The sequence below is a fragment of the Nelumbo lutea genome, chromosome 3 (assembly GCF_056320005.1).
Source record: "Nelumbo lutea isolate HS-2025 chromosome 3, American lotus-T2T, whole genome shotgun sequence".
NCBI lineage: Eukaryota > Viridiplantae > Streptophyta > Magnoliopsida > Proteales > Nelumbonaceae > Nelumbo > Nelumbo lutea.
Window position 1 is genome coordinate 41,885,303 of NC_142686.1, and position 14,977 is coordinate 41,900,279.

General features: G+C 33.6%; 1 protein-coding gene and 1 long non-coding RNA gene across 2 annotated transcripts; both read left to right on the forward strand.

Annotated features, from left to right (window-relative positions):
• The first annotated feature begins 960 nt into the window (after positions 1 to 960).
• Positions 961 to 1,953, forward strand: LOC148864494 (subtilisin-like protease SBT2.6). The gene is made up of 3 exons (XM_088979462.1): positions 961 to 1,311; positions 1,439 to 1,586; positions 1,715 to 1,953. The coding sequence occupies exons 1-3, from the start codon at positions 1,235 to 1,237 to the stop codon at positions 1,775 to 1,777; spliced, it is 288 nt and encodes a 95-aa protein (XP_088835588.1). The 5' UTR covers positions 961 to 1,234; the 3' UTR covers positions 1,778 to 1,953.
• Positions 1,954 to 9,579: 7,626 nt separating this feature from the next.
• On the forward strand, positions 9,580 to 14,333 carry LOC148864495 (uncharacterized). Its single transcript, XR_016109445.1, has 6 exons — positions 9,580 to 9,636; positions 9,787 to 9,873; positions 10,378 to 10,569; positions 10,651 to 10,789; positions 13,626 to 13,723; positions 13,809 to 14,333. It is a non-coding gene; the product is annotated as an uncharacterized LOC148864495 (long non-coding RNA).
• Positions 14,334 to 14,977: the final 644 nt, after the last annotated feature.

Below are 14,977 nucleotides of genomic sequence, written 5' to 3' on the forward strand. Positions count from 1 at the left end.
CCCCCTCTTCCTGGCCCTAGGAACAGGATCTGCTCCTTACACATGGGCGTCTCACAGATAAATCCATCGTATATTTAGAATATCTTTCATGAACAATAATTTATAAGTACAGAGGATGTTTTCATTGCATGGTAGGATGTACGTGTGGGGTCAATGCGAGGCGCCCGGTGTAAACAGCAAGTCCGGTCTCCTGGCCCTACCACACTTTCCCGCTCACTTCATTCATTAAATGATTAAATTCCCACGGTTTCACCTTTACTAAACAAATAAAAAGTTTACCCAAGATTCAAATCCACGTATCGATTAATAAAACCATTTCATATTTCCTACACTTAACCTTATGACGTCCCAATACATCCACTGCTGTTAACTCAAGATTATAATAAACACCCAGAATTACAAGTAGTCAAGAACTTAAACCAAGACCTCCAATTATGTTTATCACAGAGACTACACGATTACAAAGTCTCTTCCACAATACCAAAGAAGTCAACTAAGGAGGCTTACACAATTAATTTTGATTTCCAAGGTTCAGAGAGTAGAATTGAGTGCCCATGTGGTTGTGGATAAGGGAAATATGGTTCGACTCTATATATTAGATCGTGTATTACAAACTTTGACCTCTTTAAGAGATTCTCATTGGGCTTAGAGGGTTGATTAGGATAATGGATTAAGTTTGGATTATGTGGGCCTTTCTTGGTATTAGATATATAATCAGTCAGTAACATATATGGTTGATACAATGTATTCTTTGACTATTTATTACAAAATCTTTAGTTGTATTAAATTGTTGACTTTTCTTCTACAAACCTGCTGTAGTCAACAATTTAGTAGACAAACTCTGTTAATTTTAATTAAAATAACTAAGAAGATAATTTGACAGACAATACTTCAGTAGAGAATTAATATTCGTGGTGTCAATACTGTTAAAAAATAAGAGAGAGAATTAAAAATCATCTTAGCTTACGGGCATCTGGGTGAATATATATGCTATAACAATACTCATTTTGGATATTAGAAATAATTGTTGAAAGAAAGAAAATTGCTTTGTTTTATTAGTTCTGAAATTAGAAATGTGGGTTGGTGTGGATTCGGTCATCGATGTCGACAATTTTGTATAAATAGCAAGAAGAGGAAACCAAGAACCACATTCAGATTCCTGTGTGTTGTTTATGCTGCATAGTTTACCACACAGACACCCACTGAAGAAGAAAAGGAAGGGGAGGAGGTGGTTATGGGAAGTAAAACAGGTGTACTCTACTTTGTATTCATGAACTTTGATCCTGAATACGAGCGTCTTCGAGCTGATCGGTGTGTTTTCTGACTTTCTGTTTTGATCTCTGCTGATATTATCTTTTTGTTTGAATTAATGCCAGCAATCTCTAAGAATTTCTTCCTGTCTCTGTCTGTCTGTGTCAATGGTTTCTGTATAACACAGAACGAAACAAGGGGCTTACGAACTTGATGTGTATCTGAGCAATAAACACGATCAGTTGTTGGCGAGCACACTGGAACCTGGGACGTACAATAAGAGATTTTCTTTGGTTATTGTTGATGGATTTGCTGTAGAGATTAGTGATGATCAGGTGAAGCTTATAAGTTATATCTTTGGTAGTTATGCTGTTATTAATGTTAATATCTACTAGGATAATGAATATATCTTCTTCTTTCTGGATTTCTCTGGTCTATATTCTGTCCCTTTCGTATGAACCAGGCCAATATGCTTAGATCTGCAAAGGGAGTGAGAGTTGTAGACAAGAACCAAGAGCTTGCTTAGTGGAATAGATGCTGTGCTTCTTCTGGCGGGGGAGGTGATTTGTGTTGGTACGATTTTGTAAATATTAGGGTTTCTATAATTTGCTTTGTTCAAGTTCAACTCAGGTTGTAAATGTTGAAAGACAGTGGATGGGAATCCCCACTACTGGCGTTTTAATACCACGTGTCTATTTTTTTTGAAGTTTGGATCTCTCTCGCCAAGTTCAATTGGTGTTTAAAAAAACATAGAAGACTTTACACTAACTGAACCCGGTTTCTTTAAAATGGACTGAATAATGAGTCCAACGGACCATTTTGGACTGGCTCATCAATTCAATGTCTGAACCGTTCCAACTGGTTAAATTGGTTTTAATTTAGATTGGATCGGATTCCATTGACACCCATACTCTTATCTCATGCCAATAGACTGGATATTAATTAAATTAGATCCTGTATAATATAAATTTATTACAAACGAACCAAGCCAAATCCAGTCCAACAAATATTTTGGAACATCAAGTCTGGACTGCTCCAATTAAATGTCTTATGGGTCCGTCGAATCCACTCAAATTGATTTTAATTCGGATTGGTATATTGACACCCGCAAGTCCAAGGGCCACTGGGCGAGAATCACTTGCTGTATTGATGTCTGATCCAATGACGGCCCAAACTGCGGTTCCATATTCCTACAATTTCTTCTAAGCAGGTGTCAGTTGGGCCTTAATAAGTTTGGGCTTTAACAGGATGGCCCCCCGTTGGTACTGGCCTATCACAAATCAACCACAGTATTACCCTTGGAAAAACAAAACATATGAGACGAGGTGATTCGAGTTGAAATGAAGCATCCCATTATGGAAAGGATATATTCCACTTTGTTTTTAGTTTGAATGAAAGCAAAAGTGGTTCACTGATTTGAGATTTGACATACATCTCATGACATATTGACATTCTTTTTCATTCCTCGATTAATGATAATTTTTCTCATTTTTCCGATTTTCGTGGAGAGATTCATCCTAAATGGAGAGGGGATAGAGATGATTTTCCCCCACGGGGATGGGGATGCAAAAATTTTTATCCCCATCAGTGGGGATGGGGTGGGGACGGAGAGAGCACTCCCCGCCCCGCAGGGATCCCCAATCTCCGTTTGTGGGATCCCCACTAATATATATGTATATATGTACACATACATCTACATATTAATATTTTTAAAAGTATGGTTGAATATGTTTGGATTCTTTCTAATGAGATTATAAATTTTAATTATTTTATTTTTATTTTTTAAAATAAAATAAAAGCAAAAACAAAATTATTAACATTATAAAAAATCACAGGGAATGGGGATCCCCGTGGGAATGGGGATGGGGATAACCTTATCCCCATTAGAGGGGATGGGGACAGGGACGGGGATGGGGATTTTTATGGGGATGGGGAAGGGGAGAGGCTCTCCGTCCCTGCCCCACCCCGTTGCCTTTCCTAACTATATTTATGTTAGCAAGGATCAAAGGTGAATCCAATTGTCATATCCACACGGATGCTCAGAGTTGTTTCCTATTTTTCAATAAGTGTTAAAAGAAAATTTGATGTGTATGTCCTGTTTAACGTTGCAACGACTCACGAGACACTATCAGTTCTCTTGCCCAATTCAATACTTTCAGCTTTCAACCTATTCACCGATGAAAATTGAATATTCTTGTTAGTTTAAGATTATGGGTGGTCACAAGTCGAGCTTTTCAAAATTTAATTAGTATTCGGGAAAAAAGATCAGTTTGGGTAGATTTAAATCAAGCTTTGAGCTGAGTTCGAGCCTAATCGAGCATTTACATATATTATATATATGGGAAAATCTATGATGCAGGAAAGATATGGTATCAGAAGAGTTTTGACCAATCAAAACTCACCCATGAATTTTGATAAATAATACCTTATTTGCTACCACATTTATGATTCCAGTTTATTGGTTAGTTATTTTTTGGATATCATATCTTTTTCATATCATAGTTGAATATGTAGAATAAAATATGTTAAATAAAAAAGATAAATTTTATATGTATAATTTTTTTTTATAAAATGTTTGGCTCACAGTCGAGTATGAATTTACAAGCTTTTGACTCGAGCCGAATTCGAGCTCAAGTCTTTAGTTTGAATTGAGCTCGAGCATCATAGTGTATTGCTTAGCCAAGCTCGAATAGCTAAATATTCGGCTTGGCTCGACTTGAATGCACCCCTACTCAAGACTTCAAGTCAAATTCATATAATTGGGACATAATTGCGGGTCATTTATGAACTCGGATTTAGTGCACACAATTCCATGCTCACAATGTTCTCATGGTCACTTGAAGAGTTGCAGTTGTGCATTGGGAATATCTCCCCATGAATTAAAACATACAAGTATGGCACTCCATCTCTACTACCCACAAAATGTCCCCACATCTATACCCACGGGACACCACCATTGTATTTTCGAAATATCTCCCTATGAATAAAAAAGGAGATGTTACTAATGTGCAACTGTAGTGTCCCATGAATAGAGATGTGGGAACAACTTGTCAGGTAGAAGATTCGAATAGGGATGCAAGTCGGGCAGGTTGGGCCAGGTTTATGCTCAACCTAGGCTTGACCCTAAAATTTGGTCTTAAGGCTTGAGATCGAGGTCAAGACCAATCTTCCCAACCTGAGCTCAACCCACACTGTAATTTGATGCAATCGGGTTGGGCTCAGGTTGGTCAATGAACCTGCTCTAAAATTATATATGCATTTATGAAAATATGTATGTATATAGGTAAATATGTATACACATTTGTGTGTATGTATATACATATGTATTTATGAATGTGTATAGTTAGGCCGTGCATGGGCCGGGTTCAGTCTACCTAAGGGCTAGACCTAGACTCGGTCCAAAAAATAAAAAAGCCTAACTTTTTGGGCCCAAACCTAGCCTGAAGACTAAAAATCCAAACCCAACCTATGTAAAATTTTGGGTTGGGTCGGTTCGGGCTCAAGCTAGACCCACCCAAGTTGTGCCCCTAGATTTGAGCCCCAAGTATTGAGATATTTCCAATACATGATTGCAAGTGGGTGTGAGTATGGTGTGAGCAAGGTCTTGTGAGTATTGAATCTGATCTCGTCATTTACATATTTACATTCTGGTCCAATGAGAGTGCACAAAGTATGAATTAGACATCAAGTTGTTAAATCATCAAGAGACTTTGAAACCCCTAGAAGGTTTTTGGTCTGAGCTAAATTTTTTCTGAACATGAAAATAGACAAAAGTTCAGATGCTAACCACAATACATTGCTGGTCACGTTCATCTTGTGGCACATCAGGAATATTGGCGATATAAAATACAAAAGACGTTCGTAATGTGCAGCTAGATGAACGTGGCCAGCAGATCTGGACTCCATGAGAAAACAATGGTTTTTTTTTTTTTTGATAAATCCCTTAAACCTCCCCTCAACATTGACCAGTTCTTAGGCTTCATTTGACATTCCTTTGTTCATAAGGGCATTTTAATTGCAAAAAGGACACAAGTCTTTAAGATAAAGAATGTCAAATGCAGCCTTAAACCTCTTCTTACTTTTGGGATGAAGGGACTTATTAACCTGTCCTGACTTTTCATGGTGAACTGAGGGGTAGCTCAGTTGGTGCTCTGGATGAATTGTCCTAGTGCTAGTGTGGTTTCAAATTCCACTATTATAATCTTTGTAAGAAAATAGCTATTGATGTGATGTTGTATTGTTCACTTAAAAGAGTAACAACCCCCTATGGGGGTGTCAAGTAGTGATTAATACAAAAAAAAAAAAAAAGAAGACTTTTCATGGTGAATATTAAATTACCTTTTATCATGGAACACAAGGGCAACCGTAGAAACACAAGATTAACATAAATTTGATCTAAGGGTGATTTTAATTCAATCAGTTTATAATTGCATTAAATATGGACCCACTCCTATTTATACTAGCGGGAACCCGTGCAATGCATGGGTTTGTTAAGCGAAAGCTAAACAATAGAAACACATAAGAGTGTACTACTGTTTTATATTTTAACTTTTTAAATAAATAATAATTATTTATATTTTATATACTATTTTTAATAATTTTTTTATAATACAAAAATAACAATAATTAATTTCAATTAGGGTTGTTCATCAAACAAATGAAACCGACCAATCCGACCCAACTTGACCCGAGTTGGTCAGTTTTTAGTATTTCCAATTGGATTTGGTTCAAAAATTTCCCAACCCAACCAAGCTAGATTAGTTTTCGTTTGGCCATTTGTAAACCGACCAAAACCAAACTAACCTGACCATAGGTATATATTAATATTTTATATTTTAAATATATTTTTTAATATGGGAAAGTGGGAAAATTCCCATATTCCTTAGTCTAAAATATTTTATATCACAAATTTAATTTTTTAATAATACCACTACAATTTTTTTAATTTATTTTTTTTTCAGTTTAAATCTTTTGAACTGACTAACAAAATTGAAAACCGACCCAAATTGATACAACCCAACTTGGCCAGTTTTCACTAATGGTTAGTTTGTTTTGGGTGACCAACTCCCCAACTTGACCAGGTCGATTTGGTTGGCCAAACTGCTTGCAACCGAACCGAACTAAACCAACCCATGAAAATTCCTAATTTCAGTTAAATTAATAGTCTAATCTCTAATAATTATTGCAATTTTATAATGAAAGTACAAAAATATTGAAAATAATTTTATAATGAAAATACAATATAGAACTAATAAAAATATAATAATTACAAAAAATACAATAAATAATGAAAAATATATAAAATTAGTCAATAAATAGTGTAATATCAACTAATAGTTTAATCTATAATAAATATTAGTGAATAAATTGTAACAAAAAGACATAATTACTAAAAATAAATTGATAAAAATGCAATAAATACAATAGGTTCAATAAATTAAATTTAAAAAGTTAAATATCAATAGTTTAATCTCCAATAATTATTTAATTTTTTAGTTAAATAAAAAATCAAAAACAAATTTATAGACAATTATTGAAAATATGTTTATCACAAAATCAATAAATAATTACTGAAAATGCAATAAATCTTAATTTTAGTATATATAAATATACATTAATATTTTAAAATTATTATTAGTAAATATTAATTTTTTGAAAGTCATTTTCTAGAATTATTAATTTATATAAGTGAAATTAGTTTATAGTATTATTTAGTTATTTAAGTAATATCATTATTTAACATTTTAAAATATTAATTATTTATTGAATTTAATAATTCATAAAATTATAATTTATTCTATTATTACATAATTTTATTATTAATTTCGTAAAACATTAAATTATTATAAATTTGAATGTTTTGAAATCTATTATAATTATTTTTCTACTTTTAAGAAATTTTTAAAATTTATTACATAGTTTCATTATTTTAACTATTTAAAGCTTAGTTATGTTAAATATTTTGATATTTAAAATATTTAATTAGTTTGTAAAATATTTATATTTATTCATTATTTGTATTTTACTTATTTTAAAGCTATTACATAATGTTAAATATTTTGTTATAAAATTATTTATCTATTTTTAATATTTTTATTTAAGATATTTAGTTATTAAAATATTTAAATAATACATTATTATTTAATATTATATTTTTTATCATTTAAATATCATTTAAATTAAATAATCCATAAAATTATAATTTACATTGTTAATACATAATTTTGTGATGATTTTTGTAAAAATATAAAATTATTTTTATAAATATTATGAAATCTATTATAATTATTTTTGTGTTTTTAATAAATATTTTAAAATTATTATATAATTTCATTATAATATTTAAATAATTATTAAATTTGTTAATATAAACTTTCTTTAGATAGATATAGATAAAAAGTGGGGGAGAGGATAAATTGGAATTAGAGATAATTTTGCTTATATTTATTTCCTTAGTGGTTTAATGGGCAATTATGTAGAATTAAAAATAAAATAAAATTTCAAAAAAAAACAAGAAATTAGGAAGGAGGTTTATAGCAAAGAAAAGTATGGTGATAAGGACGACCTTGCTATATACATATATAGTCATATAAATAGATAGTATAAAATTTGATCCAATAGATTGTTGAAGAAGAGGCCCATATGAGGTATGGTATGAAGCACAAGTCCCCATCTGATGCAAATACAACATTATCCCCACCCCACTAACCATACATGAGAACCCAACACTAAATTAAGATGGCATCTAGAGTGCCACTTTAGAGTTAAAAATAAACTATTTCAAACATGAATAAATAAACAACATGACTATTTGAATATAGACTGATCCAATCCGCCATAACCCGATTCGATCCATTAATTATGAAATATTATATATTATTTATATATTATATATTATATATTTTAATGTATTATTATATTATATTATTTATATTACATTACCAAGTTTTTTATTACAATTCTAAGTAGAATCAAATACGACAATATTTTCATTCTATTGAAAATCTGACAAATTCTTATAATACAGATCGGTCGGATTTTCTTACCGAATCGGATATATCCTTACCGAATCCGATCCAATCTGTTTGCAGCCCTACTGGCTACCGCCTTGCCTTAGTTGACCTTTGATACGTAATTTGAGTTAAGAATTAAAAGGATTTGCTTATAAATAAAACAAGGATTATGGGCTTCACACTTTTCGTTTGTTGGGAAGCTTGGTAGGAAATCTAATGACACAAATAAGAAATAGAGCAAGGTAAGGGGAGCCGAGCTCCAAAGCCTACGACAATGACACGGTTATATCTTCACCGCAATGTCAAGGGAACCGAAGGATGAGGGGGAAAAAAACTGTTCCAAAAGAGAGATCTTGAAGAACCCGTGATGAAGACTGAGAAGGCAAATAGATGCCACCCACCTTAGAAATAACGTTAATGGCAACTTGATATATGGAGATGGGCATCAAAACTCTGAACAGGCTAGATTTGGCCTCATAGAGGTGTTAGTACCATTCTCAACACGGAGCCCAATAACTTTAATTACTTTTTCAATTTTCATTGCTGCTTTTTGGGAGTGTTTTATAAGCCATTCATTCATGGGCAATTTACGCATTTTAAAAAATTTGAAAACATGATGTCAACGTTTTAAAAATCGATTTGGAATTGAAACCATTCTGGCCATTAGTTTTTGTATTGATGGTTCAACCGTCCGGTTTAAACAGATGGCCCCTTTCAATTTAAAAAATTAATTAAAATAAAAAACATTGAACGATCGAATGGATCAATAATTCAACTGCCCAGATTAGCGGACTGCTGACCAAATCAATGATTTAGTTGACTTGGTCACTGGCCAAAAACCAGATTAAGGATGAAACAGAAGTGGTTGCCGGAACAGTTTCCGGGCCAAATAATTCGACCATCCAGGTTAACGGTGGTTCTAAAACACGCATGATATCATCGATTTCTATTTGGTTTCTAATGTCACACTAATGAGAGGAGTCACTAACTATAATTTGTTTTTGCCATAGTTAAAAGTTTAGGATATGTTTTTGTAAGAAACAGGAGAGGTTTTAAGTAATTTACCCAATTATATAATCGATTTGGGTCTTAATTGGTCCGAAGCAGCAAGAATCAGTTCGGACCCAAACCAGAGAGCCAGAAGGCCCAGAACCAACACAATCAGTTAATTCGATTCGGATCCATCTCATAGGCACAACCCATTGACAGCTTTATGGCCGTGGATTCATGGTGTCGACATTTTGTAGACATAGCAACGAAAGGAAACCCTGAACCATATCCATATATATATATATATATCTTAGTCGTTTATACTGCACGGTTTACCAGACAGACACCTGCTGGCCGCTAAAGAAGAAAGGAAGTAAAACAGGTGAACGAACTCTACTCTGTATTCGTAAACACTGATCGGAATACGAGCGTCTTTGAGCTGATCAGTGTGCTTTCTCTTTTGAGCTCTGATTTCTACTTGTATTATCTTTTACTTTGAATTAATGCCAGTGTCTATAAATCTGTAATACAGAACGAAACATGGGGCTTATGAACTAAGCAACAAGAAGGAACGAGTTATTGTTGATGGATTTGCTGTAGGGATTGCTGATAATATCAGGTGAAGCTTATATTCTTGGTATTCATAATCTTGTTGAGTTTAATCTTAATATCTACTATACTAATGAATATATCTCTCTTTTCTCTTGATTTTCTGGTTTATGTTCTGTCTCTTTTGTATAAACCGGGCCAATATGCTTAGATCTCTGCAAAGAGAGTGAGAGTTGTAGAGAAGAACCAAGAACTTGCCTACGCTATACTTCTTCGGGCGGGGGAGGTGATGAGTTTCCTAATTTTGTTTTTTGGGAAAATAGCAAAAATACTCCCTGAGTTTTGTAAGAATCCATTAAATCTCCCCTGTTTTTTTACCCTAAAATCTCTCCTCACTATTTGAGAAAAAAAGTGCAAATACCTCCTTCGCTTAGTTTTTTTAAGGAAAATGTTTGACATAATACATTAATTTTTTAAATTACCATATTTAACCTTATCCAACTTTCTCCATATGTACATTTACTAAAATACCCTGGAAAGAATAGTACTGATCATCAAACTATATTGCCTGTAGACTGTAGCTACTACGACCTCGTTTGGCCTGTTCTATGCATCCATGCAGATGATGAATTGAAAGCTATCTCTTTGTAGCATGTACTCAAAGGCCTTGTTGATCTCTGAGAATGGGATTTCATGGGTTATGAATTTCTCCAATTCAAGTTCCTCCGAAGCAAGAAAAAAAGGGTTAAATATTACTACAATGCAGGTGAAAGTAATACAAATAGTGATTGGTTGATCTGAAATACAATGACCATTCGCCTGGTTCATGTGTTTTTCGACAACACAGGGTATGTCGGAGTGAGGCTTGTAGTTTCCAAAGAAGGTGCCTTTGTGAATTCTCTCAATATTCAAAAATGTTCATTGAACGGGAATACAGTGATCCAGGTTGTCTGTACCCTTAGTTGTGGGATCCATACAGGTTGGAGGTAAAACGAAATCCCTTTTCACTTCCTTTGTATGTTGGTAGTTTGGAACCGCTGGCCACAAAATGCCGTGGACATGATCCTGCAGCCGTGCATTGAGGATATATCTTGTATTCTTTTCTTCTCTAAACTATTTTACATGATTAGGCTGCCGAAGGCATTTGCAAATCCAGGAGTAGGGGTATACCTGGACTTCATTTAAGAAGTTAAATTTTATTTAACCCCCTACTATTTCATTTGAGTGAGGGAAATTGTATAAAAAATTAAATTTATTTATATACATATAAAACATTTACAAATCTGATAATTGCCGATATTAAGACCCCGTTTGGTTTAGGAATAGGGGTCTGGAATCGGAATTGGAATGGGCTATTCCGATTCCAACTGTTTGGTTGGGTGGTATCAGAATTCCATTCTCATTTCTACTGGAATGGCATTCCCCCATTTGAGGGAATGGTCATTCCCTGCCTCTCTCTTAGGAACGAAATCCCATTCCTGCTGATTTTAATTCCTATTCCCATTCCTGTCTGAACCAAACAGACTATAGGAATGGATCATTCCAATTCTGATTTCAATTCTAACTAGAACAAAATGGACCCTAACATCTACATTTTCATTCCAGGGGTTTTAAAAATCATTGGTATCGATCTAAAACCAGGTGATTCAATGAAGGTACTTTTACCGTAGTGCAATTATCTAGTAGTGTAGCTGTAAGGGATGTATCAAAATTGATTCCCATAATACAATTAGTACTATCTAGTAGGGATGTAAACAAATTAGATTGGATCAGATTTGAATCCGATCTGACATTGTTCATGTTGGATCCAATCGAATTTGATAGGACTCAATTTGAATGCAAATCCTATCGGATCTTTAGATCTGATTTGGTCCAACTTGTTTTTTTTTTAATTAATAAATTATTAAAAAACATAAAATATACCAATTTAAATAAAGAAAAAAACAAAAAATATAAGTATTTTTAATTATTTTCATCATATATATACATGATTTTTATAAAAAATATATATATATTTATAAATAAATAAATAACATATATATGTATATTATATATATTTATATTTATAAATTTATAACACATAGGATCGGATGGGGGGAGGGGGTTCAATCCAAATATGATCCGAAGATCCAACTAGGGGTGATCTGAATTTGACCAAATAAGATCGGATCGGATCATGATTAGATCCATTTGCACCTCTACTATCTAGAAAATTTGGTGTGACCAAGGTTTTGAACCCGAGGCTCAGTTTGGGAAGAGTATAATAACAAATATGTACTGTGTAAATATAAGATTTAGAAATATAAAATACAATGTTTTTGTATTGTACATATTTGTTTTTATACTCTTCCCAAACTGAGACTGAAGGACTATTCATGACAAATTAATTCAACAAGAAGGAACTAGTAGAAATGCATGGGAGTGAAAATGTAAAAAATGCAAATTCATGTTTAATTTTGGTTTGGATTTTATTTTATTCTGCTTCATGTCTTAATTTATTTTTTCATTTGTATTGCAATCAAGCAAAATAAGTTAAAATTTGAATAAAAATAAGTCAGAATTTACACTCAAATCATTTACACTACCATAGTTTTGCATCAGTGTAAATTTATTTGCTTTGCAACCAAACACAACCTAAGGAAGTTTTTGGGGTCAATTTTAGGTTTGGCTCAATTTGGAAAGAGTACAAATATAAATATATACAGTACAAATATATACAAAATACAAGGTTTTGCATTTTATGTATTTATATTTGTACTCCTTCCAAAATGAGCCTTAAGCTGTGTTTCATTGCCATGAAAATAAATTTGCACCGACACAAAACCATGACAGTGCAAATGATTTGAGTGTAAATTCTAACCTATTTTTGTTTCAATTTTTACTTTATTTGGTTTGGTTTCAGTACAAATAAAGTAAATTAAGACATAAAGCAGAATAAAGTAAAACCCAAAACAAAATTAAGCAAGAATTTGCATTTTTTACATTTGCACTAGGGTTGTACATAGGTCAAGTTAGGTCGGTTTATTGGGGTTTTCCCAACCAACCCGACCTGGACGGGTTACCTGCGGTGGAAACCGAAACCAACCCACTGATAGGCAAAACCGACCTAGTCGGTTTGAGTTGGTTTGGGTCAGTTTCGGTCAGTTTCGGTTTTGCTCCTGTAGTCAAACCTTATTTCTGAAACTTGTCTCACCTTTGGTCCAGTGTCAACCTTACTAACCTCTATTCCACTCAAAAAGCTTTTGTATTCGATAAGACAAAAGACAAAACTGTTTTATAGAAGACAAAAATTATCAATATTCAATATTCAATAAGACAAAAGTTAGAAGACAAAAGACAAAAGTTATCAATATTCAATAAGACAATAAAATAGAAAGTCAAACTGTTCTATATAAACTAGGATAGATATAATTTAGTTAAGTAGGAACTAGAAGATATGGCTGTTCTAGTTCTAGTAGAAGACTGGTTAAGTAGAAAACTAGGAACTACCTAACTAGTAGAAGACTAGTTAAGTAGGAAGACTACTTCGGTTCGATTTCGGGTCGGTTTCGGTTTTTATACAAGAAAATCAAAACCGACCCGATATTTCGGTTTATAAATTTACCCAACCTGAAACTGACCAGTGTTGATAAAAACCCGGCCGACTCGAGTTGGATTGGTCTGAGTTGGTCGGTTTGGTCGGGTTGGGCCTTCTTATGAACAACCCTAATTTGCACTCCCATGCATTTATACTAGTACAAATAAATTTGAACTGCAACCAAACACAGCCTCAGTAACTAATTTGGCAGAGACAAAGTTTTCTTTCTGAATTTCGTTCACTAGGTGTTCGCTGGAATAACAAGCAGAGGAGATGACGGGAGCAATATGGAGTATACTAGCAACATCAATGCCATGACAACAGTGTTCTGATGCATTCCAATGTAATTTCTGATCAAATCGTCAAGCTCCTCAAATCTTTTACTAGAACAATGAAAGGAACTGAATTTTGGGGATGTTTCTTTGCAGGGTTGGTTGGGGCGTTGCACTACTTGTAAACGTGGGCGTGCCAAGCAAAGATAATCGATTCAATAGCCACCCAATGAACATTTTGAATGAGAGAACTCTCAAAGACACCTTCTTTGGAAACTACAAGCTCCACTCTGGCATATTCTCTGTTGTTGAAAAATACATGAACAAGTTGAATAGTCATTGTATTTCAGATCAAGTATTACTCCAACCTGCCTTGTAGTAATATTTGACCCTTGAATTGGAGAAGTTGATAATCCATGAAGTCTCATTCTCAGAGATCAACAAGGTTTTTGAGTACCTGCTACAAGGAGATAGCCTTCGAAGCGTCATTCGCAAGGGCGCAGCGCATGGAACAGGCCAAACGTGGTTGCAGTAGCTCTAGACAACGTAGTTTCCTAAGCAGTATGGTAGTTCTTCTTTAGTACAACAACTGTGCAAGACTTCGATTCGGCAAGAAATTTTATCATTTACAGCAGCGGTTGAATAGTTTAGACCATAAAAAAAAAAATTACAGAGATGTATTCACAGAGATGCTTGAAATCGGTTCTGTTTTTTCAACAAGCGTTAAAAGAAAATCTGACCATTAGTTGTTAAATCATCAATGTCTCTGAAAAGGTTTTCAGAGAGAATTAAAGAAGTAAATTTTGGCTGTACATGCACAAGGACGAACAGTGGTAGTGCATCGTCTACGCCCGATACAAGACATATCTTACCGGTATCAGACCGCAAAAGACATGTCGCTGAGTTGTGCATCCATGCGAGACCTATGTACGGATATGTGGCTCCGAATTGTGAAATTTGCTGATGAACTCAAATAAGCAAAGCCGAGTTTTTGACATTGCCTCAATTTCCTGAACAGAGGAAGAAAATGAACATGCTGGGTGCTTACAAATGGATGGCTTTAACACATGAAATGCATTACCCATTTGGCCCCCGTTCGGGAGTGCTTATTGAATAAATAACAAGTGATTAAGTGCTTATGAGTGTTTCGATGAAAAAGTGTTTACTTTAAATGGGATTATTTTGAAAAGTATGTGATTAAGCGCATAAAGTTCTTCTATAGGTATTTTGAAAATTATGTGCAATTCAAGAAAGGCAAAAAAAATAAAAAACAACAATAAGCATATTTTTCAAAATCACTTGAAAAAAAGTCAAAATTTTAGTTT